Here is a 26,552-nt window from a genome sequence, read left to right as displayed (position 1 = left end):
ATCGGGACTATAATAGATTTTATAATTCCAATCGAAAAACAGCACCGATTTTTTTTGTATGTGGAGTGATGCAGTCTAATGTACGTATGTGTGAAAGTATTGTATCTTTTATAGACTAATAAAAGAATTAAAAAATTTAAATATTTTATTAAATACATACTAGGGCGGTTCAATTTGTTTTTAATTATGCGCACATAGCTTAGGAGTTTGCCAAACTGCGAAAATGTAAAAATTTTTACTGTTGGGCCCTCCGATAGAAGTTTTAAGTAAAAGCTAAGTGCAGAAATGGAATCCTCATTCCAAACAACCTTTATAGAATATTTTTATACAAAATTAAACCATTACTTCACGACACTATCGCAAAATGCTAAGAAACCCACTTTCGCGATTTGACAAACTCTAAATTGATTTTAGACCCATGGTTTCTTCGGCAAACTTTCGTAGAATTACACATATAATCCTTTTGTGCTATACGCGCATAGTCGAAAAAATCTCCCATACAAATTGACCCGCCCTAATGCATAAATATAAATATGTATATGTGAATCTACCACATTGTTTTGGAATCTAAATAATTATCGGCTTATCTACCGCTAAAACAAATTTTACAGTCCGCACCAGCGTTGCCACTTTGGTAAATTATTACCAAAATTGGTAGAAAAAATTTGCCTTGGTAAAAACGTAAATTTTGTTTCCTTTTGGTAGATTTTTGTTGAAGTATTTTGTTTGAAAAACAAATAAAGCTTTTCGTTAGCGCTTTATTTTACGTAGTTGCCTTTATATTATTAATTTCTTTAAAAAAGTGTAGTCTACTTTATGGCATTATTTTTCGAAGGCGAACATATCGTGCTCTATTCAAAACTCATTTTACTGGAATCCTGAGGAGGTTTTTACTGCCTAATTATTTTAAATGATTTTTCAAATAAAAATAAATAAATGACAGGTATGTGATTACAAACTATGTTTGTTCGCAAAAAAAATCAAAAAATCAACGCTCGTTTTTATAAATGGCAATTGTTAAATGAAAAAATAAACACAAAAGAGCGGAGGCAAAAAAAGATTAATCAGTGGGAATGTCTGGCTGCACATTGTTGGTTATATGTACTAAAATTCAATGTATACACAAAAATGTCGTAAAATTCAGAGTAGAAAGTTCGAAATTTTGGCGCCAATTTGTGGAATTCTTCTTATTGTGGTATATAGCTTGAATCCTTGATTTTTATGATTTTGGTTAAAGCGCAAATAATATTCCTATACAAAAAAATTATAAAAATTTTTAATTGACAATCATTGTTAAAATTAGAAAAAAAAAATCAGCGAGCGGTTTTTGTCACTGTATTTGTCTATAATAACTCCAATTAAAATTTTTTCAAATGATGAAGTTTCATTGTTGCCTTTGTTTGTTGCTGTTGTTGTTGTAGGAGCATACAAATTCCCCAAATAGTTTTTGGGCAGTATTGCGGGAGTGACAGTCCTTGGCCAGATATAAATCTGGGTCGTTCCGGTTACGTAGACCCGACTGCCTTAGTTTAATTATTTTCGCTGTTGGTTGAAGGAAACCGAATACCATATCCTTAATTAAATAAAAGGTTCCTTAATAAAAATTAAAATTTTAATTCAAATAATTAAAAAAAAAGTTAAAATCTAAAGTTTTTATTAAAATAACTAAAAAAAAGTTATTGGTAGATATTATCTGGATTTGGTAGATTTTTTTCGAGTGGATGGTAAGTATTTTGTGTCGTCAGGGGCAACCCTGGCCCGCACACTGTGGAGAAGGACTTGGCTTCACGAGGCATTTCCAATTGGCTTCAGTTGGCACAGAGAGAAACAAGGTGCTCTGTCGAACTCGGCCAAAATCGCTTCTGCAGTTACAGCGCCAAATAAGAAGATGCAAATGATAAATTACAGAGTTGGGGGACCTTCTTCTTGGATGCTCCAGGAGGAACGAGGAAATCATTCCTTATAAGATTGCTTCTGGTAACGGTTCGATGAAAAAGTTAGATAGCCGTAGCTCTCGCTTCATCTGAAATAGCTGCGACATTGTGCTCAGGTGGAAGCACTGCTCATTCAGCTCTTAAGTTGCCATTGAACATACAAATCATCTAAACTCCCACATGCAATATTTCCAGAACATCCAGTTTGGGAAAAGTATAACAAAAATGTACTCATTGTTTGGTATGAGTGCACGATGGCACATAAAAAATCAGTTGAAGTCTATGATCTATTGGTGCGAGATTTGCGTATAAACGTTCAACCATTCGGGAATGCATTGCTCGCAGGAGATTTTACGCAAAACTTGCCTGTAATTTATCGATCGCCACCAGCAGACGAGATAAATGCTTGCTTGAAATATTCAACATTGTGGCAACACGAACATAGATTGCAGTTGACTACGAATGCGTTTCCAGTAACAGAACGATCTACATATAAGCCGAGGTATTCTCGGGACAATTACTGGCTATTGGGAGTCGATGTGAGATCAGGACGAATTTTATTGCCTCATAACTTTTGTAACTTAGAAACATCGAAAGGAGAGCTGATCGGAAGAATGCTTCTTAACATTCAAATTAATTATAGGAATCACGATTGGATCAGTGAATGAGTCATTCTTGCCGCGAAGAATAAGGATCACCTCAATAATGCTATTCAATCCAGCATTCCAAGTTAGGAAATAACATATGCGTCGATAAACGCCGTTGTGGAAACAGATGAAGCAGTTAATTATGCAATGGAATTTTCGAACGCGATTGATCTTCCAGGAATGACCCCACATTCTGAAATTGAAGATAGGTGTGCCAATTATCATGTTGCAGAATATTAATTAGCCAAAACTCTGCAACGGCATGCGACTCGCAGTTTAAAAATTGTTGAAGAACGTAGTGGAAGAAAACATTTTAACGTGGCCTTTCAAAGGTGAAGATGTCCTCATACCTCCAATTCCCATAATTCCAACCGATACACCATTTCAATTTAAATGGTTTCAATTCACAATCAATAAAGCTCAAGGTCAATCTGTGGAAAAGTGTGGTTTAGATTTAGATGCCGATTCAGTGCCGTGTCGGCAAACCAGACCAAAACCTTGACTCCTACGTAGAGAATGGAAAAACGAGTACTTATATGAATCGTATGAAACGCATGCTTTGTTTCGTTAATCATTTATCATCAATGTAACAGGGATGTGCCACAGCAAAGCGTGGCAGGGTACAGCTAGTATGAACGCTCTACAAAAAAGGTCTGAAGTTATTTTTCGATAAGTCAACTCGGTCAAAAGTTATTCGAGATCAAAGCCGAATTAACCGTTCAATTCTCTACAAAAATACTCCAAGACTTTTACAGTACAACGTATCGTTCGTTAAAAATAAAAATCAGAAATAAAGAAAAAATGTTTTTTTGTGTTATTCTTATGGGAAATTGAAAAGTGCGATGCGGACATTTTTAATATTAGTATAAAGGGCTCATATTTTCTGAGACTTATTTAGGCGTCTAAACGAATATTTTGAGCATGGTTCCGAAGAAAAAAAAAACATCATTTGGAGCACGTACAAAGAAAAGTGTACTCTATACAATTAATAGCAACCACGATACATAAAAACGCAAACTAATTCATTATATCACCGGAATCAATCAAACAGTGAATATATGAAAACAGATTTTTTTTTTAAATCTCTAATTATTCATTATGCCTGTCTGAATGCAGTTTTATAGTTTAAATCATTAGTAATAATTATACAAAAAAAAGTAATTGTTATTCTATTGTAATCTAAATCACGATCGTGTTGGAAGCAAATCAAACTACGCTCCTAAATTTGAATTAGAAGCATGATACCATCTGTCGAGATTCCATGCATCACATACCAATAATATTACTACTTACGAATTCTACAGAAATATTCGATTTTATAAGTAAAAAATTCTACATAAGATTATTTTTCTTTTTTATTTACAGAAAATGTAAAGTCATCGGATAATTAATTGGTCCACTGTAAATTAACCAAAGAATCTACAAGTTGGTATTTAATAGGAATCCTCGTGATAATTTAGGAGCTAAGCCTTTAGTTTAAGTGGACATTACAAAAGCTCATCTATTATCTATTTAGTAAGAACGCATTTACATACATATACAAGCCACACAAATGTCTGTAAACGGGCTGTTGGGACGCTCAGGACTGACTGAAGGTAAGCATTAAAAATGTCCAATATTTTCGATGCATGCGAAAATATGAGCACTGCCGACATACGTGACAAAATTAATATTTTTGAGTTTTTATGTACCTGAATACCATTTTATTAATAGGTTCAAATATCAAATTTATAAGTTTAATAATATGTATAACATGTATGGGAAATTCATCTAAACGCGTAAATGCCTCATAACCACGTAAACCTCGTAAACTTTCTTAATTTTGTGTGGAAAATCGGTTTATATACGAGGTTTACGCGGTTACGAGGCATTTACGCGTTTAGATGCATTGCCCTTTAGTTTGTTTTATTAGTAAAACAAACCCTGTTGTTGTCGAACCAACGATCATTAGTACTACTGTAATATTAAAGGAACGGGATTTCATCGATGCCAAGTATGGCTGATTTCCAAAACGTACCAATACAATATTTGGATTCTGTTCTACTGCGCTATTTAAACTGCTTGTATATGCAGAGTGGCGAGACATTTCAACCACATACATGGGCGTAGCCAGGTAGGGGCAGGGGGGTGCTCGAGCCCCCCCCCNTGTATGAAGTTTTAAAGAATATGGCTATAGATTTCTCTTAGCGAGTGGCGAAACTATTAAGGTACAACCAAACCAAGAGTAAAAGTTATTGATAAGAAACAATTAGCGAAACTTAAAACAACTTTGTCAAATTAATACTCCGTAGCGAATGCAGACTTTATCAGGCAGTGATCATTGATGACATTCAAACGACAGTGTCCTGCAATGGATTTTTTATAAGTTACCGCTGCAAGCCATTGCATGTTATAAGTCTTTGATAGCTGTACACCTGCATGTCATTGTCACCAGCGTCATTGGCAGCAACATTTCGTTTAGGATTCACAGCCAGTGCGTGACAATGCCACCGGTGACCATTTTCGCTACTGAGACCATACCAGTATCCATAAATTGCTTCAATTAGATGATATGATAACATGCTCTGGTGGGTGTGGCTATAATAATTTTTTAAAATGCAGCAACATCAAACGACATTTCAAATTTCAAATTTTCCTTATATATATATAAAATAGTACCCTGAAATACCAGCTTAATAGGGTCGAGCCCCCCCCTAAATTTCATTCTGGCTACGCCGATGACCACATACATTGCATATTTTGAATATTCAATATAACAATTAATACCCTTTCGTAATTTCCCATTTTAACAAAGCCAATCGAAACCAAAAACAAACGAAGTATCAAATTTGTTTCTGATGCGCGGATTACTCTAACAATGCGTTTCGATAACTTTTCGGATGCGTTTTGGAAAAGTATACATTGTAAACCATTTGTAGTACGGCGTTATGGAACGTTATACTTTGTACGTATGCAATGCAATTGACGTTTTGGAAGTCAGCCTATCTGACACTGCATAAATATTCCCTTTAACGAGCACAAAAATCGTATGTATGAAGTTTTAAAGAATATGGCTATAGATTTCTCTTAGCGAGTGGCGAAACTATTAAGGTACAACCAAACCAAGAGTAAAAGTTATTGATAAGAAACAATTAGCGAAACTTAAAACAACTTTGTCAAATTAATACTCCGTAGCGAATGCAGACTTTATCAGGCAGTGATCATTGATGACATTCAAACGACAGTGTCCTGCAATGGATTTTTTATAAGTTACCGCTGCAAGCCATTGCATGTTATAAGTCTTTGATAGCTGTACACCTGCATGTCATTGTCACCAGTGTCATTGTCAGCAACATGTCGTTTAGGATTCACAGCCAGTGCGTGACAATGCCACCGGTGACCATTTTCGCTACTGGGACCATACCAGTATCCATAAATTGCTTCAATTAGATGATATGATAACATGCTCTGGTGGGTGTGGCTATAATAATTTTTTAAAATGCAGCAACATCAACCGAAATGAAATTAAAATTTTATCTGAAAACATTGATTTGAAATGGTTCTGCAACCAATGCACGTTATCAGATACAAACACAATGAACAATCGAAGGCAATAGAAATGAAGGCTAAGGACAGGTATTTGGCCCTAAAAGTTGGACAAAATCCAATTGTTTTGTTTTAGTTCTACACCCTTTTTCATTGTTCCTCGAAATACAATGGTATCTCCTCCTAAGAATAGCGCAAACCCGACGCGCCAGAGCCTTTCCCCCGCTCCATGCGCTTAGTCGGAAGTTACCGTTCGCTTACCGTGGTCGTGTGATTGTTCGATACGATCAAATTTCAATGTTTTCAAATATTACATTTATGGTGAAAAAGTCGATTTCGTGTGAGTTTCTACTATGGATCGTACACAATCAGGTATGTACTTAATATTTTATTTAGCTTTGTTATGAAAATAGAGATTTTTCGTACCTTTAGCTCCATTAGTAACTAACCCTTAAATTAAAAAGTCCAATAAAATACCCATTTTCAAAAATCATTAAGCGTTTTAAAGTATTTCTCAGCATTTCTCTGTAAACATTTATATGGTTTGTTTTAGAATGGACTCTACAGTATTCTAAAATGCGTAAAATAGCCACCCCACACTGAGAAAAATGATTAGTTTCGATAACTAAAGATTAGGGTTCGAACGATACTATCGATATTGAGTAAGCATCGATTCTGAGGGTATAAAAATGAGTACTTTAATACTCGATACCTTATTCGGTGAGTTTACTCGATGCTTTACAAAGTACTCGTAGTATCGAAAACTTTTTAAAAAACACTCTTTTTAAATTTTTTCTTCCATTGGCAACCCAATTTTCTTTGCTTATATGGATTACTATCATTCAATTTTGTCCATCACTTAAAATAAACTGAAATTTCGTGTAGTCTATTGCATAACATAAACAAAAAAGTATACAAAAATTCTTAATAAAATTAGAAATTCGTGAAAGTATATATATATATGTATGTATGTATGTATTACTTCTAACGTGAAAGTAAGTTCTGCAATGTAATAAAAATCAAATATTTTAAATTTCTATTGTTTTAATTTCAGGAAATAACTAGATATACGATTGAAGAATAAAATAATTTTAGTATCCCAAAAAACGTATTTTAATGAGTCCGATACTGAGTAGTATCGATACTTTTTTCCTGATACTTTTAGAGTATCGATACCATGAGCTCGATGCCAGAATGAGTACTCAGTATCGATACCAAAGTCTGAAATTTCGAACCCTACTAAAGATATTTAGTTCCCGAATTTTGACAATATTTGGGAACTGTTACCAAGGATTGGGAACTATTACCATGGGTTGGTAATTATAACTAAATATATTAAAGCTTCCAATATTCATCTAGGTTGTACCAAACCGTTAATTTAGTTGAAGGGTTTGGTAAATACTAATAAATATTTTTTTGAAGCATGTTTCTACAAATTCCATTTAACTTAAAGTATGGTTCATAAAAGGATGTCATTAAGCCCTGCTAATACAGATAAGCTTTCTTTCAACACATGGTTTAGTCATAGTTACCAAATCTTAGTTGAGGCAACCACGATTTGGTTTGAGAGCAGTGTTGCCACTATTGGTCCTTTCGGACCAAATTTGGTCGCTTCTTTTTTATTTGGTAGGTTGGTCGGCAAAGTAAGATTCTGGTCGGATAGTTGAATTAAATTTTTAAATTCTCAATTATAAAAATATAAATTTCAAACATCATTTTGCATATAAATATTTGCCAAATGTACCATTTAAACATTTGCCAATCCTGCCTTTAAAAATAAGAAACCTAATTGGTTTGGCCCCTGATGGAGCCAATGTTGGAGACTTGGGCGGGCTCAAAACATTATTGAGTACAGAGACCGATTTATCTATATATATAAAATTCAAATTATGTATGTACCTATAGACACACTTGGCTCCTAAACGAATAAGCCGATCGTAACCAAANCCGATAATCTTGGGTCCGGTTTAATTATTTGTACAATGATTTCCGGTTGTTGTGTCCAAACGCATAACCCGAATCCAAAAACTTTAACATACACGTGTAATCAAAGGATTCAACCTTTATTTAAAATAAATGTTTCAAATTATTAATAAATTCGGTTTGCACTACGCACTTTTTTGCAAATTTCGATGTGGGTTCTGCGCAAAAATACTGTGATATGCACAAGAAATATTGTATACTTTTGATATGCGGAAGCCCCTCTTCTCCGTCAACACAGAAAGGAGAATTATACTTAATAATAATAATAATAGATTGGCGCTTACACATATGTTAGTGTTTGGCCGAGCTTCTCCTCCGATTTGTGGCGTGCGCCTTGATGTTGTCACACAAAGCGGAGGGACCTACAGTTTTATGCCGACTCCGAACGGCGATTGTATTTTTTGTGAGAAGCTGTTTTTCATGGCAGAAATACAGTCGGAGGTTTGCCATTGCCTGCCGAGGGACGACCGCTGTTAAGGAGAAACTTTTTTTTCTATATTTTTGCGATGTTGCTTTGACCAGGGTTTGAACCCTGGTGCTGCGGAGTGGAAGCGCGCACTGCTTACCACTACACCACAGCGGCCGAATTATACTTAGTAAGAGTTATAATCCCTAAGCGCGGCTGAAGGCAGTTGCAAGCGCAATAGGTAGTGGACTTAACAAAATGCATGTTTTCAATGGCTTGGAATAAGCTGTTGTTGTATTAACTGGATTGGGAACCAGTTCTGCAGGCATAGGAGGAATTCTGGCGTGTAGTTAAACAATTCAACCAGAAGCTGACATAGATGCGCCCATGGTTACTATGCTCGGCAACTCCGCATACCTTTGTGAGTCCATTGCCATAGCGCGCTCTTACTCCGCTGCTATAACTGCAAATGCATCAGAATCCATAATTTTCCTCAAAATATATAAAAGCGAGCAATTTTACTATAAACAAGCACATGATATGTGTTTTTTTAATTCCTTTCCACTTTGTTTTCCTTCATACAGCTGAGTTCGAAAAACAACTGATACCTGGCAATGCTGCACATTTTTCCGCAAGGGTTGCAGTATGACGATTTTTCGTTTTTCTTAACGTAGCTACGAATTACGAAAATTCGGGTTCTAGAATAAGGGTGATATAGTTTCTTTTCCCACAGTTCAAAGAGGATACATGAACTGAAGGAATTTCAGGACTACTGTTCGGTAAAACCAAACAAAATCTGGGGCATATCTCAAACATGATGGCTTTCAATAGAAAGCATTGTGTTAAGAATAGTTCAGAAATGGGATAGTTTGAAACTTTATTTTATTTCCTGCTTAAACGGTATGCGATCTGCAGACCTGACAGAAGGAATGTGTTGCAAAACCAAATGCTATTTTTTATTTCTATCGTATATTTTCGCCATAATTAACAATCTTAACAAAGAGTACCAAACAGAATGCTCTCGTTTGCCATACTTACATATATGCAACTATCAAAGGACATTATCTCTTAATTTTGAGTAACTTTATTAAAAAAGATGCGATCATATTAATGTTGACTTTAAAAATGAAAGTAATCATGTTAAAATATCTGACATTTTTGTTGGAACGAAAGCTGAGATGTTTATGAAAATTATTGTCAATTGTTCTGGAATCCTTGAAGTTAAAAGCAATATATTAAAGTTTTACATAGAGTTTTTGGACCAAATAAATTTAAGATCTAATTTCAAGCGTGAAGATATAAAACTTTTACAAATAATGACACCAGCTAAGGTAGTTTCTAAAGATGATTTACCAATTTTACCTCTTTTGTTAAGTTTCCCCATCTCATATATTGTGATCCTGATAAAATAACCACGCAGTGAAATTTACTGAGGCTAAGTGAGCTTGATATTTCCACCGATATGGATATTGATATATTTTGGGGAAAAGTTTATTCTATTAAAAATGGAATGAATGAAAATAGCTTCATGCATATCGCCAATTTTGGTTTCAATATAATTTCATTACCACATAGCTCTGCGGGTGTAGAACGCAAATTTTAAACGCTTTCTATGGTAAAAACTAAACTAAGAAAGAAACTTATGATTCACAGCATCAACAGCATAATATTATGCAAGGAACCTGTAAACAACAATTAATTTTTAAGCAAAAAACAAAACCGACTTCAATTCTCATATAATATATATATATATACACATTAAAGAACTGCAAAATTCAACATTTCCTGTAAAAATTTCTTTTTCAAAAATTTCATGCATTGCTATGTCACGTCAACTCAAACAAGGTGTTATGCCGTGTCATTCCATCTCAAATATACTGTTTTAGCATGTCGTTGCGACTTAGCTACGCTGTTGTGCTTCTGCAGCATATTTTTAATACTGTTTGATCCTGCCTTGGATGAAAATATATACAGATTTTTAATTAGACAATTCTTTAATGCATTTTACTATAATAGGTGCTTAAAAAAATTACAAAATCTCTTCCCGTATATAAAATGTAATTAATAATGCTGACTATGTCGCATGTGTTGCTTGTGTTGACATGCATAGATTTGATGCATGATTTGATTTCAATTATTCGACAGTGTCTTCATATGTTATTTTGAAACATGTATGAGCGACATAATATGAACTGGCACTTGCATGATGTGACACATGTCGGTATGTTTTATAGTTCAACATTTGCAGGCCTTTAATATACATATTTCATCATCCAATGATCGGATCTGAACCAGATTAGTATGAGACCACCTCTGAGACACTACCTTTCCGATGCAAAAAGCCTTATCGAAATCGGTTGACGTGGTCAAAAGTTATGCGGTAACATACATAAAAAATAAAAATAAAAACAAGTAAGAAAGTCTAAGTTCGGGCGGAGCCGAACACTAAATACCCGGCGTAAGTATTTAATATACGACTTTCACCTTTCCGAACATGGTAAGCCGGGCGTATCAATTTTTGAGTAAATTAGCGTCCTTAAATTTCGAAATATTGAAGTTTCAAGCATTTCTGAAATTTACGGTTATGTGAAAAGCGGCCTCAATTTTAGTCCGAGAGAGTTTGGTACAAATCGGTAGAACGGTTACTGAGATATATATATGTGATCAAAAGTGGGCGGTGCCACGCCCATTTTCCAAAATGTTATCATAAACGTATTTGTTGGTTAAGAATTGTTGCAAGAATCAATTTTGAGTAAATTAGCTTTAATATTTACTGATTTATCGAAGATTTTGAATTTCTCTAAATTACCGTTATATGGGATGTGGGCGTGGTTATTGTCCGATTTTAAAAACTTTCAGCTTTTTGGTATGTTGTGGGAAGGCCAACAACTGCGCCAAGCTTGGAGGAAATTGGTGCAGCGGTTACCAAGGTATACAAATGTAACCATAAGTGGGCGTGGCTACGCCCATTTTCCAAAAATTTATAATATTCTTATTTTTCGTCTAAAACTTATTGTAAATATCAATTTTGAGTAAATAATCTCCAGTAGTTACTAAAATATCGCAGTTTTCGTATTTCTGAAAATTGCCATTATATGGGAAGTGGGCGTGGTTACAGTCCGGTTTCGTCCATTTTCAATACCAACCTACCTTGGATAAATGGAAACCTACATACCAAATTTCGTTGAGATATCTAAGTTTTTGCTCGAGTTATCGTGTTCACGGACGGACGGACAGACATGGCTTAATCGACTTCTCTATTCATTCTGAGCATTTGTGTATACATTTGTCTATATCTATTTCGATTCGTTTTGCCTGTTACAAACAACCGTTATGTGAACAAAGTTAATATACCCTTGTGCACAAGTGCGCTCGGGTATAAAAATAAATAAAATATAAAAAAAGTATAAAAAAATATTCCGGCGATCTGATAACCCGCACTATGTGTGGTCAGGTGCTAAAGATTTGCATGCGCAATTAAATGATTACTTTTAAGAAATTAAAATTATTGGTACATAACATGTACATATGTATGCATATAATTCATACAACCAAGAATTGTTAAATGATCTCATCTCTGTGCCTAAGACTGTATCTGCATTTATTTATTTCTTGTTTGTTTTTATACCCGAGCGCACTTGTGCACAAGGGTATATTAACTTTGTTCACATAACGGTTGTTTGTAACAGCCAAAACGAATCGAGGTAGATATAGACAAATGTATACATAAATGCTCAGAATGAATAGAGAAGTCGAATAAGCCATGTCTGTCTGTCCGTCCGTCTGTCCGTCTGCCCGTCCGTTCGTGTACACGATAACTCGAGCAAAAATTGAGATATCTCAACGAGCGGGGCTTACCCAGGCCCAATACGAAGTGGTTCCAGACAATAATCCAGGCTTTTACCCGTGCTATTCGGTTCTTAAGAAATTGAAGAAAGAATGTTACCCCGAAATTCACAGCATATCTAAGACCTGTGCTGAAGTAAGGGTACAAAGTTTAATGGATCACACCATCAAGCGATTATTATTGCTTGTTGGTGAGGAGTTCCTGTAGCAACTGACTGAATCTGAAAAGCAGTCCTTTCTGCTCATCAGCAAATGGGGTTGTGACGGATCTCAGCAGATTCAATATAAAATGAAATTTGAAAATGAGACTGATTCCGACGCCAACATTTTTCAAAGCTCTGTCGTTCCACTGCAACTACATGGTCTATGGAACGGAAAAAAAATTATATGGCAAAACCCAACTCTGTCATCACCACGGTACTGCAGTCCAATATGCATACGACTGCCTGATTGTCTGAGGAAGCTGCAGAAGCCCGCAATAAACACATCCGAGCATTTCGGCTAAACTACGCCCGAAAATTTTCGAGAGTAGCCTGCAACACAGAACAGACGTTTTAAATAGGTTGCTTTTGACATCAAACTCCTTGCTGACGGGAATGAGGAACGCCGAACATAAAAGAGAGAGTCCTCTTCCAACGGATACCATGAATTTTTTGGAGGAAAATGATATTTGCATTATTAGTATCGAAAATGACTCCGAAGATGATGAAAATTAGAAATAAAATTTGTTAAGAATGATGTTTGCCTTTTATTTTACAATATTATACCGCTGTGGTGTAGTGGTAAGCAGTGCGCCCTTCCACTCCGCAGCACCTGGGTTCAAACGCTGGTCAAAGCAACATCACAAAAAAAATAGAAAAAAGGTTTTTTCTTAATAGCGGTCGTCCCTCGGCAGGCAATGGCTAACCTCCGAGTGTATTTCTGCCATGAAACACAGCTTCTCATAAAAATACAATCGCCGTTCGGAGTCGGCGTAAAAATGTAGGTCCCACCGCTTTGTGTGACAACATCAAGGCGCACGCCACAAATCGGAGGAGAAGCTCGGCCAAACACTAATATATTTATAAGCGCTAATCTATTATTATTATTATTATACCTAAAAATAGAACGAAATACTTTAATAATACTATTAAACGCAAAAAATATTTTTGTCTAACTTTTAGGGCCAAATACCTGTCTGTGAGATGTGAAGCTGATTGTTGAGCAGTTAATCAGCAACAAATGCTCTCAAATAAAAAAAAGCATTGTTTCTGACTTTAATACGTTCTTGGAACTTAACATTGGAGTTAAAATTAATGCTATGGAAAATGATATATGCTAAAGAGATTTCTAGTGAACTCAAAAAATGTGGTGAAAACGTACAAAATATGCGGCCAAATAATGGTAATAGTGAATTTCAAATGTCTTATGCACAGGCAGCTAAAATAAATGAAAATAAAATTGTCATCAAACTAACAAACAAAAACAAAAAAGAAAAGGAAACCGAGGGAGCGTCAAAAAAGTAATTGAACCTACTGCTGGTCTTGTTAAGATGTAAAAGAAATTAATAGAGGAGGTATAATTCTGGAGTGCAAAAATAGACACGTGTGAACAAGTGCATCAAAAATTAGAGGAAACCATAAGAGCTGAATACGAAACTGAAAGATATAAAGGAAAAAATGAAATAAAAAAGACTAACTGATAGGTAACGACCGCATTATTGAATGTTTAACGAAGCAAAATGATGAATGTTTACACTGAGGAAAAAACGCGTTCTAATAATGAAATTTTTTATTTGATTACCGTTTAAAAATTTTTGTATTTAAATCAAGTGAAAACTGTTCAAAATTTAATATTACATACACTACGTATAATGGAAATATTCGATTCAAATATGCCCGTATTAAAATGAAGCATTTTTCACTGCACGGATGGCACTTTGCACGTCTCGGATGCTTTTTCATATGTAATTAAGAAAGTATATGTATACAAAGCATGCACAGCGGTGACAACATATACACACATACCCACATATATGGTATGACATAACCCTGCAAAAAATGGGACTAATCCGGGATGACTCCGGGAGCAATCGCAAAGAAGCATGCGACTAATACCACTTTTGATCCCTTTATATAGAATGAACTGACCGCTTTTGTTCGAGCATGTCCTATTAAGAGACTAATTGTTTACCTTTATACCCAAACGGGATAAAAGGCGACTAGTACCTTTTAAAAAATAAAAATTTGCGCCAGCTGAGATTCGAACCGGGGTGCTCAGTTTTGTTAGGCGAATACTCTCTCTGTGTGCCAACGCCGCACATGAAATTTCATTGACTAAGTGCGTACATATCATTAAATCGTTAATAGTGCCCGTTAGAGATAAGTTGGGGACTACTACTTATAATAATTATTTTATTAAAAATCAAATTTTTGTTTTCTTGTTTTTTTTGTGGCTCTTTGTATCATTTAGAATTTACATGTGGCTCTTTTTGGCCTCGGCCTTGCCCACCCCTGCTATATATTGTTGGAGAAAATATTGTATGCAAAAATACCATATCTCTTCAGTTATAAATATGTAAATATAAATACTTATATATTTATTTGTTGAATTAAATTTACTAGTATCGCCCAGTTGTCGAAATTCGAAATTTTTTCATACACTTTTAAATTTTGCTTATCACCAATATTGACCCATTTATGCTAATGACGATTTTGAAGTCCACCACCAAAATTTATAGCGAGTTTATAGGAAAACTTAAAACCGAATTTCTTAGTAGCTTTCGAAATTATACCGAGAAAGGAACCTCAATTTTCATTTACAAAAAATAAGCATATGTATGTATTTGTATGTATACATGAGGTGCCTAACGGTTCCTCACTGACTATTATGTTAAACAAATACCAATCCAGACTGTAAATACTTTTTTCGATTATATTGGTCTAAATTGCTAACATCTGCATAAACTCCTCACCTTGCCTTGCCCACCCCTGCTATATATTGTTGGAAAAAATATAGTATGCAAAAATACCATATCTCTTCAGTTATAAATATGTAAATACTTATATATTTATTTGTTGAATTAAATTTACTAGTATCGCCCAGTTGTCGAAATTCGACATTTTTTCATACACTTTTAAATTTTGCTTATCACCAATATTGACCCATTTATGCTAATGACGATTTTGAAGTCCACCACCAAAATTTATAGCGAGTTTATAGGAAAACTTAAAACCGAATTTCTTAGTAGCTTTCGAAATTATACCGAGAAAGGAACCTCAATTTTCATTTACAAAAAATAAGCATATGTATGTATTTGTATGTATACATGAGGTGCCTAACGGTTCCTCACTGACTATTATGTTAAACAAATACCAATCCAGACTGTAAATACTTTTTTCGATTATATTGGTCTAAATTGCTAACATCTGCATAAACTCCTCACCTTGCCTTGCCCACCCCTGCTATATATTGTTGGAAAAAATATAGTATGCAAAAATACCATATCTCTTCAGTTATAAATATGTAAATACTTATATATTTATTTGTTGAATTAAATTTACTTGTATCGCCCAGTTGTCGAAATTCGACATTTTTTCATACACTTTTAAATTTTGCTTATCACCAATATTGACCCATTTATGCTAATGACGATTTTGAAGTCCACCACCAAAATTTATAGCGAGTTTATAGGAAAACTTAAAACCGAATTTCTTAGTAGCTTTCGAAATTATACCGAGAAAGGAACCTCAATTTTCATTTACAAAAAATAAGCATATGTATGTATTTGTATGTATACATGAGGTGCCTAACGGTTCCTCACTGACTATTATGTTAAACAAATACCAATCCAGACTGTAAATACTTTTTTCGATTATATTGGTCTAAATTGCTAACATCTGCATAAACTCCTCACCTTGCCTTGCCCACCCCTGCTATATATTGTTGGAAAAAATATAGTATGCAAAAATACCATATCTCTTCAGTTATAAATATGTAAATACTTATATATTTATTTGTTGAATTAAATTTACTAGTATCGCCCAGTTGTCGAAATTCGACATTTTTTCATACACTTTTAAATTTTGCTTATCACCAATATTGACCCATTTATGCTAATGACGATTTTGAAGTCCACCACCAAAATTTATAGCGAGTTTATAGGAAAACTTAAAACCGAATTTCTTAGTAGCTTTCGAAATTATACCCAGAAAGGAACCTCAATTTTCATTTACAAAAAATAAGCATATGTATGTATACATGAGGTGCCTAACGGTTCCTCACTGACTATTATGTTAAACAAATACCAATCCAGACTGTAAATACTTTTTTCGATTATATTGGTCTAAATTGCTAACATCTGCATAAACTCCTCACCTTGCCTTGCCCACCCCTGCTATATATTGTTGGAAAAAATATAGTATGCAAAAATACCATATCTCTTCAGTTATAAATATGTAAATACTTATATATTTATTTGTTGAATTAAATTTACTAGTATCGCCCAGTTGTCGAAATTCGACATTTTTTCATACACTTTTAAATTTTGCTTATCACCAATATTGACCCATTTATGCTAATGACGATTTTGAAGTCCACCACCAAAATTTATAGCGAGTTTATAGGAAAACTTAAAACCGAATTTCTTAGTAGCTTTCGAAATTATACCGAGAAAGGAACCTCAATTTTCATTTACAAAAAATAAGCATATGTATGTATATGTATGTATACATGAGGTGCCTAACGGTTCCTCACTGACTATTATGTTAAACAAATACCAATCCAGACTGTAAATACTTTTTTCGATTATATTGGTCTAAATTGCTAACATCTGCATAAACTCCTCATTATGTTCATCAGAATCGGTGGAGGTTAAGTACCTCGAAGGTGTAAAACAAAATATAATACTTCCTTCTCTGGCGGCGGTTTTACACGGGTTTTTGTCAAGATTGTTCCTAAAGCCCAATATTTTTGCATCACATGATTGGGCTACCGAATTGCACCAAATTGTATGTTGCTATTATGTGTTCTAAAGATGAAGAAAATCTGACCATACATTTTAAGGATAGCCCTCAATTAGAGATGGACACGGAATATCGGGATCCACGGTACTGATTCAAGATGGGCGGTATCGGGAAGGTCTGTAAAAATTTAACGGACGGAACGGAATCAAAATCCTTTCCCGATACTCCCGATAAAACCGCAACTTCCGCAGATTCAGAAAATTTTCCTTAAAAAATTTGTATAAAATATCACTTTTTATGTTTTATTGAGACGAAAACGAACAGCAAAGCAAAAAAAAAATAATTGGAGGATGCCAGATCTTTCATAATTTTTTTTTTTATTTAAAATTAATTTGAAAGACATGTGATTTTTTTTAGAAATAGATTTCGTGGCCCCCGGGCCCGCGCAAAGTGGTCTAGATCGATCGAAAAGCTGGCCAAAATTGGAACTTCAAGAGTATATGTTTAAAAGTATATTTTTCGAATTTGATGTCATAAATGTAAAATACAAAATCGCTGACATAACGTGGCCGACCAAATTTGTTGAAAATCGTGCTATTCTAGTGAAAATCGAAACTGACTGTTTTTTGTATCAAGAAATCCAAATTTGTTATTGAAAGTGTAGAAAACAGAATCGCTGACACTAAATGCCTTAAAACATATGTTAAAAATTGTGCCCAATTTTAAGAACAGTTTCATGTTATTTGTTACATCTGGATGCAGCGATTCGATTATTTCTTTTTGAGATGATAACAATCTACTTGTCGTGTGAATAAGCAATGTTTGCAATGGAATTTCCGTACATGTCTTGGAAATTTTCATTTCAGTAGTTGGAGGGTAAAAACAGCTTTTCGCAGCTACTACTTTTTCATAAGCCGGATACACAGAGCCACGCTGGTTTTCGTTAGTCACTGATCTTGCCAAAAGATAGGCCCCTTTTTTGTCAAATTCGCTGTTATAATTAAATGCAATGCAATGTCCGGAGAAATCTCTTGAAGGGGCTCTTCTAATGACTTTCTGCAAGCGATCTGAAATTTAAATACTCTTCGTGGTGTCGTACACGAAACTTCTTTCAGAACACTTGATGCGTTTGGGGCTCCAGATGCACGCAAACTCATATGCGTGGCGTATGAGTATGATGACTTTAGCGATTCGGTCTTTCTTCTCCTTTGCTCCTAAAAATCAGACGAATGGCGACCACGACTTGTCGAAGATGGTTCATGATATGTTGACTTTTTTTTTCTGATTTGGTTTCATCAAAATCTAAGAACAAAATAATAATTTAAATAGTAATAGTAATTTGCGCTAACTCACCTTTATTTTTACGGATGTATTGAGCCAGTTTTCGTCTTTTTTTTTAAACGATCATATGATAGGTGAGCCTCTTTCCATTTTACTTCAAACTGTGAAAATAAATTTTTGACTCTTTCCCGTTCGTTAACCCTTTCGGTACATCTTTTTAGATTCGGCTTTAAAAATTCAATTTTTTTATTAAATGATCCTTAATGCATAATATCGAGCCCTAACCGCCAAAATAACGTAAGCGCCAATTTTTTCAACATTTTCTTTTTGATGCAGAATTACATTTAGATGCCCTAGGAATATTTCTGCATCAAAAATAAAATTTTGAAAAAAATGTCGCTTACGTTATTTTGGCGGTTAGGGCTCGATATAATAACATTCAATTTAATTTTTTTTCCAAAATGCGATTCTAAAGTGTTTTTTGGAATGATGCCATATGGCATCATTTGTCCTGACTGGTGTAAAAAATATGCAAAGAATTTTTAATATGGTATTTTATTTTATTCAAATCAAATTAAATAACACCACAAAAATTTAATAAAATAAAATGCATATTTACTTGTTTTTAATTTATTGGGTTATTTGGTAAAATATAGTATTTTAATGTAGACCTTTCTAAGCACAAGAAAATCGATATTTTAGTAAAGTTTTAAAATTGAACTTTTCATCTACTAAGGATAAAAATTACAATACCGTATTAAAATATAATTTATAAAACTTCCCATTACAGCGTTGCATATAAAAATATAATTTCAGATAAGCTCAATTAAATCTGTGAGTATTCAAAAAAGCATGACGCCATATGGCATCAAAATAGCGAAAGGGGTAAGATGGATAACAAATCGATCAATATTTATCAATGTAGATATTTTCTCTTCCAAAATTTTAAGTTTTTCATTATAGCTCGACTTACGAGTTTTTTCGTAGAGCCTCAAAAATTTCCTTCCGAGTGCACTGTATTTCAGAAATTTCCGACTCTGTTGTGTTGTTGTTGTTGTTGTGTAACATATTTTTTATATGTTTTGTTTTTAAAGGTTAGCTACTAAAATTTGTTCAATCCTAAGGCACAAACTGTGGCGCCCACAAAGAACGTTGACGAGCGCGTGCTCACAAACAAATTGATAATAAATAGTGCTGCAAATAGTTGCAGCTGTTTCTCAAAAATTTTTATTCGCTAGCCATTTATTTTCAAAAATTTACCGAAACTAAGGGTCTGATTATGCATAATTCGCATAGCTTCGCACAACTAATTGTCAAAATGTCGAAATTCATGACTGGTGAATCTTACTGTTGTCACAAATACATGACACGCAATTATATCCAAGGAATAACACATAAAATTAAAATGCATACCACACCTTCATGTTGCACTTTGATAATTAAGCTACTCCATAATAAGTTATAGCACTTTTAACGTAGGTTGAACGTCAACGTTTTTGCAAATTTCGCGAGACTATGAAAACTGTTGACTTTCAAATCGTACAGAAAACAACGTTGACATGATAACGCTCTACATTATCAGCATTCGGTATATAATTACCTTTTAAATAATATATTGTTTTAAAAAATTTTCGAAAAATTTTTCATTTTTGGCCAGCTTGTTTGGGTTTCTAAACCTCTGTGCCGCGGTACAATTTCGAAAAACGTCGGGATGAGGCATTTAATATTTAGTCCCATGCCCATCTCTAATCTCAATCCCTGCGTCACCTAACGGAAGACAAACGCACTGATCCTTTCAAAAATCATTTCACAAAATAACAATCATTCAATGCGATTTAGAAATCTGGGAGGAAATGGTTCCCAATTGAATGATTTTTGCCATTTTAAATGTATATAGATGTAGGTTAAAGTGGTCCAAAAATTTATGTAAAAAAATAAGGTCGGATTTTTAATGCCGGCACCCCCTAGGATTGTTCTATATCGAAAAAAATATACCCCTATTTTTTTATTTTGAAAAAAAAAAAAAAAAAAATATGGAGTGCTCAAAGCGCTCAAAGTTTTCCATGTATTTTATATGGGGGAAAAAGAACTTTTCGTAGAAATAGTGTAGAATTCTTGAAAATCAAAAGTTTTCGATCGGAAAACTTTTCTTATCTTCAGGAGATTCCCAGTAATAATACGCAATTGTCTCTTTAACCATTTTTTAATAGTAACTATATTTTATAGATCCTCCAAAACCCCTAGAAAATGCAATGAAAAAATCTTTAATCATAAAAAATGGTTAAATAAACAATTGGATATTAATACTGGAAGTCTCCTGAAGAAAACCACAGTTTTCCGATTGAAAAATATTGATTTTTAAGAGTTTTATACCATTCCTACGAAAAATGGTTTTCCCCATATAAAATACATGGAAAACTTTGAGCGCTTTGAGCAAAATAAAAAATAGGGGTATATTTTTCCTAGGGGATGCCGGCATTAAAATTCCAACTTGATTTTTTTGGACCACTCTAATGTAGGTGTATCAAATTCCATTACCTTATCTATCATAAGTGGTTCCAGATATAAGTGATATGGAAATTGCATTCTGTATGTGAGGTGCCTCAACCCCCTTTCGAATACACAGCACTTTTCGTCATAAGATCGGTAATGATACATATGAAGCTGTGTTAAATTTCAGAACGTTAGCATAAGCGGTTACATAGATAAACGAAATGCGAAGTTCAGCTTGTATGTGAGGTGCCTCGCCCCTTTTTTCAATATCTACCGCTTTTCACCTTAAGCACGTTATTGACAGCGTAAATAGCTGGGTCGAATTTCAAGGCGTTAGTATAAGCGGTTCCAGAGGAAAACAATATGAGAATGTCAGTTTGTACGGGAGGTGCTACGCACCCTTTTCCAAAATCTAACAATTTTCGCCGTAAGTACAGTATTGGACGCATATGTGGCTGCGTCAAATTTCAGGACGTTAGCATTAGCAGTTTCAGAATAAGCGATATAAGATTTCAGTTTGTATGGAAGGTGCCAGGCCCCCTTTTTCAAAATCTAGCAATTTTCGCCGTAAGTACGGTATTGATAGCATATGTGGCTGTATAAAATTTCAGGACGTTAGCATTAGCAGTTTCAGGGATAAGCGATATAAGATTTCAGTTTGTATGAAGGGTGCCAGGCCCCTGTTCCAAAATCTACCGCTTTTCGCCGTAAGTGCGGTAATAATAACATATGTGGTTGTGTCAAATTTCAGGGCGTTAGCATAAGCGGTTCCAGAGAAGCGATATGAGAATTTCAGGTTGTATGGGCGGTGCCACGCCCCTTCCCCATTATCCACCACTTTTCGCCATAAGTACGTTATTGATATCATAAATAGCTGTGTCGAATTTCTGGACGTTAGCATAAGTGGTTCCAGACATAAGCGATATGAGAATTTCAGTTTGTATGGCGGTACCACGCCCCCTTTTCCAAAATCTACCATATTTCGCCGTAAGTACGGTATTGGTCATAAACAAGTGGGTCGACAAAAAATTCGACAGGCACTGGAATGAATGTCCGGGCCAAAGACAAGCTAAGCGGTTCATCTGTCCATCACAAGAAGCTTCAAAAAAGCTCATAAATCTAGGCATGGAGGACCTTCGAACTCTCACTGGGTACTTCACGGGACATTGTTCCCTGCGTTATCACCTCAGTAAAATGAATCTTTCAGACACGAGCGTCTGTCGCTTCAGTGAGATGGACGAAGAAACGCCAGAACACATCCTTTGTGAATGTGTTGCTCTCGCTAGACGCAGACTCGCTCACCTAGGTGGTACAACACTTAATCCATTCGAAATATGGAACAAAAAGCCCACCGAAGTGCTAGCTTATATTAAAAGCCTTCATATATAGGGTAAAGGGCCACGCACAATAGACCACCCTAGAGGTCGCAGTGCTCAAGGCTCATAATAATAATAATAAGTACGGTATTGACAACATATGTTGCTGTGTCAAGTTTCAGGACGTCAGCATAAGCGCTTCCAGAGGTAAGCGATATGTGAATTGCAGTTTGTATGGGCGGTGCCACGCCCCCTTTTCCAAAATCTATCACTTTTCGCCGTAAGTACGGTATTGACAACATATGTTGCTGTGTCAAGTTTCAGGACGTCAGCATAAGCGCTTCCAGAGGTAAGCGATATGTGAATTGCAGTTTGTATGGGCGGTGCCACGCCCCCTTTTCCAAAATCTATCACTTTTCGCCGTAAGTACGGTATTGACAACATATGTTGCTGTGTCAAGTTTCAGGACGTCAGCATAAGCGCTTCCAGAGGTAAGCGATATGTGAATTGCAGTTTGTATGGGCGGTGCCACGCCCCCTTTTCCAAAATCTATCACTTTTCGCCGTAAGTACGGTATTGACAACATATGTTGCTGTGTCAAGTTTCAGGACGTCAGCATAAGCGCTTCCAGAGGTAAGCGATATGTGAATTGCAGTTTGTATGGGCGGTGCCACGCCCCCTTTTCCAAAATCTATCACTTTTCGCCGTAAGTACGGTATTGACAACGTATGTTGCTGTGTCAAATTTCAGGACGTTAGCATAGCCGGTTATGGAGATGACCGATAAGAGAATTTCAGTTTGTATGGGAGGTGCCACGCCAACTTTCCCAATACCTACCATTTTTCACCGTAGGTAGGGTATTTACAATCTATGCATCTGTGCTTAGTTTCAGTTCCCCAGCATAATTTGTTTTAGAGATATAGTGGTTTTCACATTTTAGTCTATATGTCAGAGGCCACGCCCCTTATATATCGGGATTAACATTTCTGGATTAGAGGAAGTTATATCCTTTAAATCGGTGTATGTTTCAGGAGATACGAAAAATCGATGTAGATTCGTATTATCTGTCATTCTGCATCAAAATCAAAATTTTGAAAAAAGTGGACTTGGCACCTTTTCATCTTTTGGTAGCGACATTTTTTGTATAAAAAATGAATTTCTGTTCGTGTGTTATCGCATAACTCAAGAAGGGCTCAACGGATTTGTTTCGCTTGTATTTCATTTTGTGTCTTTCTGTCTGCAGAAGGTTCGTAAAGAGAAAATTGGAAAAATGGTGTTGCCAGATATCTGCAATATCAGAAAAAAACTGTTATAAATAAGCCACAATAATGCTATTTCACTGAGAACGTATAAAAAAATTAATTCGGAAAAAAAAAATTGGATAGAGTTGCAACCATTCGAAAAAAAGTTTATATATAAAAATGACTTGCTTTCATGTGTTATCGCATCACTCAAGAAAGGCTCAACGGATTTGCTTCGTTTTTATTTAATTTTGTGTCTTTCTGTCTGTAGAAGGTTTGTAAAGAGAAAATTTGAAAAATGGTGTTGCCAGATATCTGCAATATGTAAAAAAAAAGGAATTATAAATAAGTCGCAATAATGCTATTTCACTGAGAATGTATAAAAAAAATTAATTCAAAAAACATATCGCGGGGTTGCCACCATACGAAAAAATCAAAATGTAAAAATGGATTGCTTTCGCGTTTTATCACATAACTAAGGAACGGCTCAAGGGATTTGCTTCGCTTTTATTTCATTTTGTGTCTGTCTGTCTGTAGAATGAATGTAAAGAAAAAATTGGAAAACCGGTGGTGCCACATATTTCAAACATCAAAAAGAAAATTAAATTTACATAAGCCACAATAATGTACTTTACTGAGAATGTATAAACAAATTAAAGAAACAAAGACTTGAATAGGGCTTCCACCACTCGAAAAAATCTTTACATATAAAAAAATAAATTGCTGTGTGTGATTAAAAAAATTCAGAGAAATGTGCTTAGAGAAGAAGTATGGGTATAATATTAATGAGGAAATCCTGTAGAATATAAACATATTCAAGTTTCTAGTGCAGAAGGGATGGTAAATATTGAAAATGTCATTTTAAAATTTTATCCTTGAAATTTCGCAATATTTGTTCGAATTTCGTTTTTCTAACTTTGTCAGCTTAAAAATTACCTATTCGTCCTGGTGAATCCAGAAAATTTAAATTTTTTAAATTCTAAAGAAATTTCCTATTGCATTTGTTACCCATATTTTTATTCTACATTGCACTGAATTGTTTAATAGTTTTTGGAATTAATCATATCTTTGAAATTACAAAGCCCTTCAAAATAAATCCTGCGGTCAGAGAGAAAAAATAAAAACGCCACCTTAAAAAAAGTAGGTTTCAAACCAATTTACAATAATTACAGGCATTGTCTTCCTAGAGAGTTTTGCTTCACATCGAAATTCGTGCTCCCTTATTTTCATTTTGACGCAGTTCAATGTTGATTCTTTTACTTTTATTTGGCTTTTCTTTTTGTTTTCGTTCAATTTAGTTTTTATAATTTTCAAAACAAAAAAAAAACGTTTGAAATTAAGTGAGCCATACCAATTTTGAATTTATTTACAAGCAAATGTTTTTTTCTAGCTTTTGAAAATTGAATAAGTTCTCTGTAATATGGTTTGTTAAAAAAAATACGTGAACATACATATACGGTGTATGGGGTATCAGTGTTGCCAAACATGGGCTTTTCCTACCAAAACTGGTAGGGTTTTTTCCATTTGGTAGGTTGGTAGGCTAGATTGGATTTTGGTAGGTTCCGCGACAATAATAGTTATTTGCGAAAAATGTAAAATATAAAATATCTCCAAACATATGAATATTTCACCAGTGGGGTCCATCATTGTCCATTTAATTGCAAGACTTGAGGAATATCACCAAAACTAATCTATTGGTTTTTCAATATGGTAGTAGATAGATATTCAGTTGAGGGATGCACTGCGACCAGGAGATCTATTGTGCCCTCAATATGGTGGTAAGACCCGTTGTCACATATGCGGCACTGACCTGGTGACCAAAAGCTACGCAAGTAAAGGCGGGTTCCACTTTTAGCAAACTGCATACACTGGTCTGCGTGGCCATTACAGGAGCTATGGGCACCTGTCCAACGGATGCCCTTGGTGTCATAACAAGCATTACCCCTTTGTCTATTCTGTTCGAAAAAGGGCTTGCTGGAGTGCCCTACGTCTACCCAATATGATAAGCAAGAAAATTTTGGACCTTCGGGGTCATTTCGAGGTTCTAAAGCCATTCCTGGATAATCCCGAGATATCTTTTTACAAACCCTACAAGGTCAGAATTCCTGAAAGCGACTGCTGTGAAGTGATAATAACTACGGAATAACCGACGGATCAAAGATAGACGACGAGACTACTGGGGCAGGCGAATTTTAACCGAAATTCCAGAAAGTCTGCCAATTTACACATACCCAATTATATTTCAGGCGAAAGTCTTCGCAATCGAAGTCTGTGTACAAAGACAAATGGGGCCAAATTAAATATTACTAGAGTGCCAGTTACTGTCGAAATTCGAGAGTTTTTCTAGTTTTAGAAGCCTTGGAGAGGTTTTCTAACTTAACACGTAGCAAAACTTGTACGGTACAAATTAAGTAACCGGAAAATCTTCTGCTAAAACGTAACAAAATTTTTTTTTTTATCTGAGAAGGTCTTTGGAGAACTTCGGCAGGACTTGGAATTGACCCGATACATTCAAGTTTATCGATAAATTTCAATGATTTGATACATATCGATAGTTCGATGTATTTCAAGAACACTACAATTCGATAACTCAACAAAATTCGTTAACTCGACTAATTTCGATAACTGTGAAATTCGATGGCTCGATAAATTTCGATAACTCAAAAATGTAAAAACTTTGGATACCTTTATAAATTTTTACTTTTGACATCTCCACATTTTTCTAAAACTATATAAACATTTTGATAACTCGNGCACTTTTTCCTTTTTTTGTCATCATCGTTATCACTTGTTTCTTCATCTTCATATTTATCTTAATTTCAAAGTTTAATTTCAAATACGAAGTAAAACCTAATGCGAAACAGCTTAAATTGAGCAGGTGACAAAAACAACCATACACATATATGGAAATTTTTAAACGACGATTTTCAACCAATT

At 34.8% G+C, this 26,552-nt stretch overlaps 1 protein-coding gene across 7 annotated transcripts in view; it reads left to right on the top strand.

Moving 5' to 3' along the window:
* C1GalTA (Glycoprotein-N-acetylgalactosamine 3-beta-galactosyltransferase 1) overlaps positions 1-26,552 on the top strand; it is a 347,855-nt gene that overhangs the window by 190,203 nt on the left and 131,100 nt on the right. For all 7 annotated transcript variants that reach the window (XM_017627275.1, XM_017627288.1, XM_017627295.1 and 4 more), the window contains one exon: positions 3,947-4,176. In XM_017627275.1, the coding sequence (XP_017482764.1) occupies positions 4,134-4,176 (43 nt within the window). In that variant the 5' untranslated portion in view covers positions 3,947-4,133. The remainder of the gene's footprint in view (positions 1-3,946; positions 4,177-26,552) is intronic.

The sequence above is a fragment of the Rhagoletis zephyria genome, unplaced genomic scaffold (genome assembly GCF_001687245.7).
Source record: "Rhagoletis zephyria isolate East Lansing unplaced genomic scaffold, Rhagoletis_zephyria_1.1 Rzeph_scaffold_00071, whole genome shotgun sequence".
NCBI lineage: Eukaryota > Metazoa > Arthropoda > Insecta > Diptera > Tephritidae > Rhagoletis > Rhagoletis zephyria.
The sequence above is the reverse complement of the archived record's forward strand: the minus strand, read 5'-3'. Positions and strand labels throughout refer to the sequence as shown.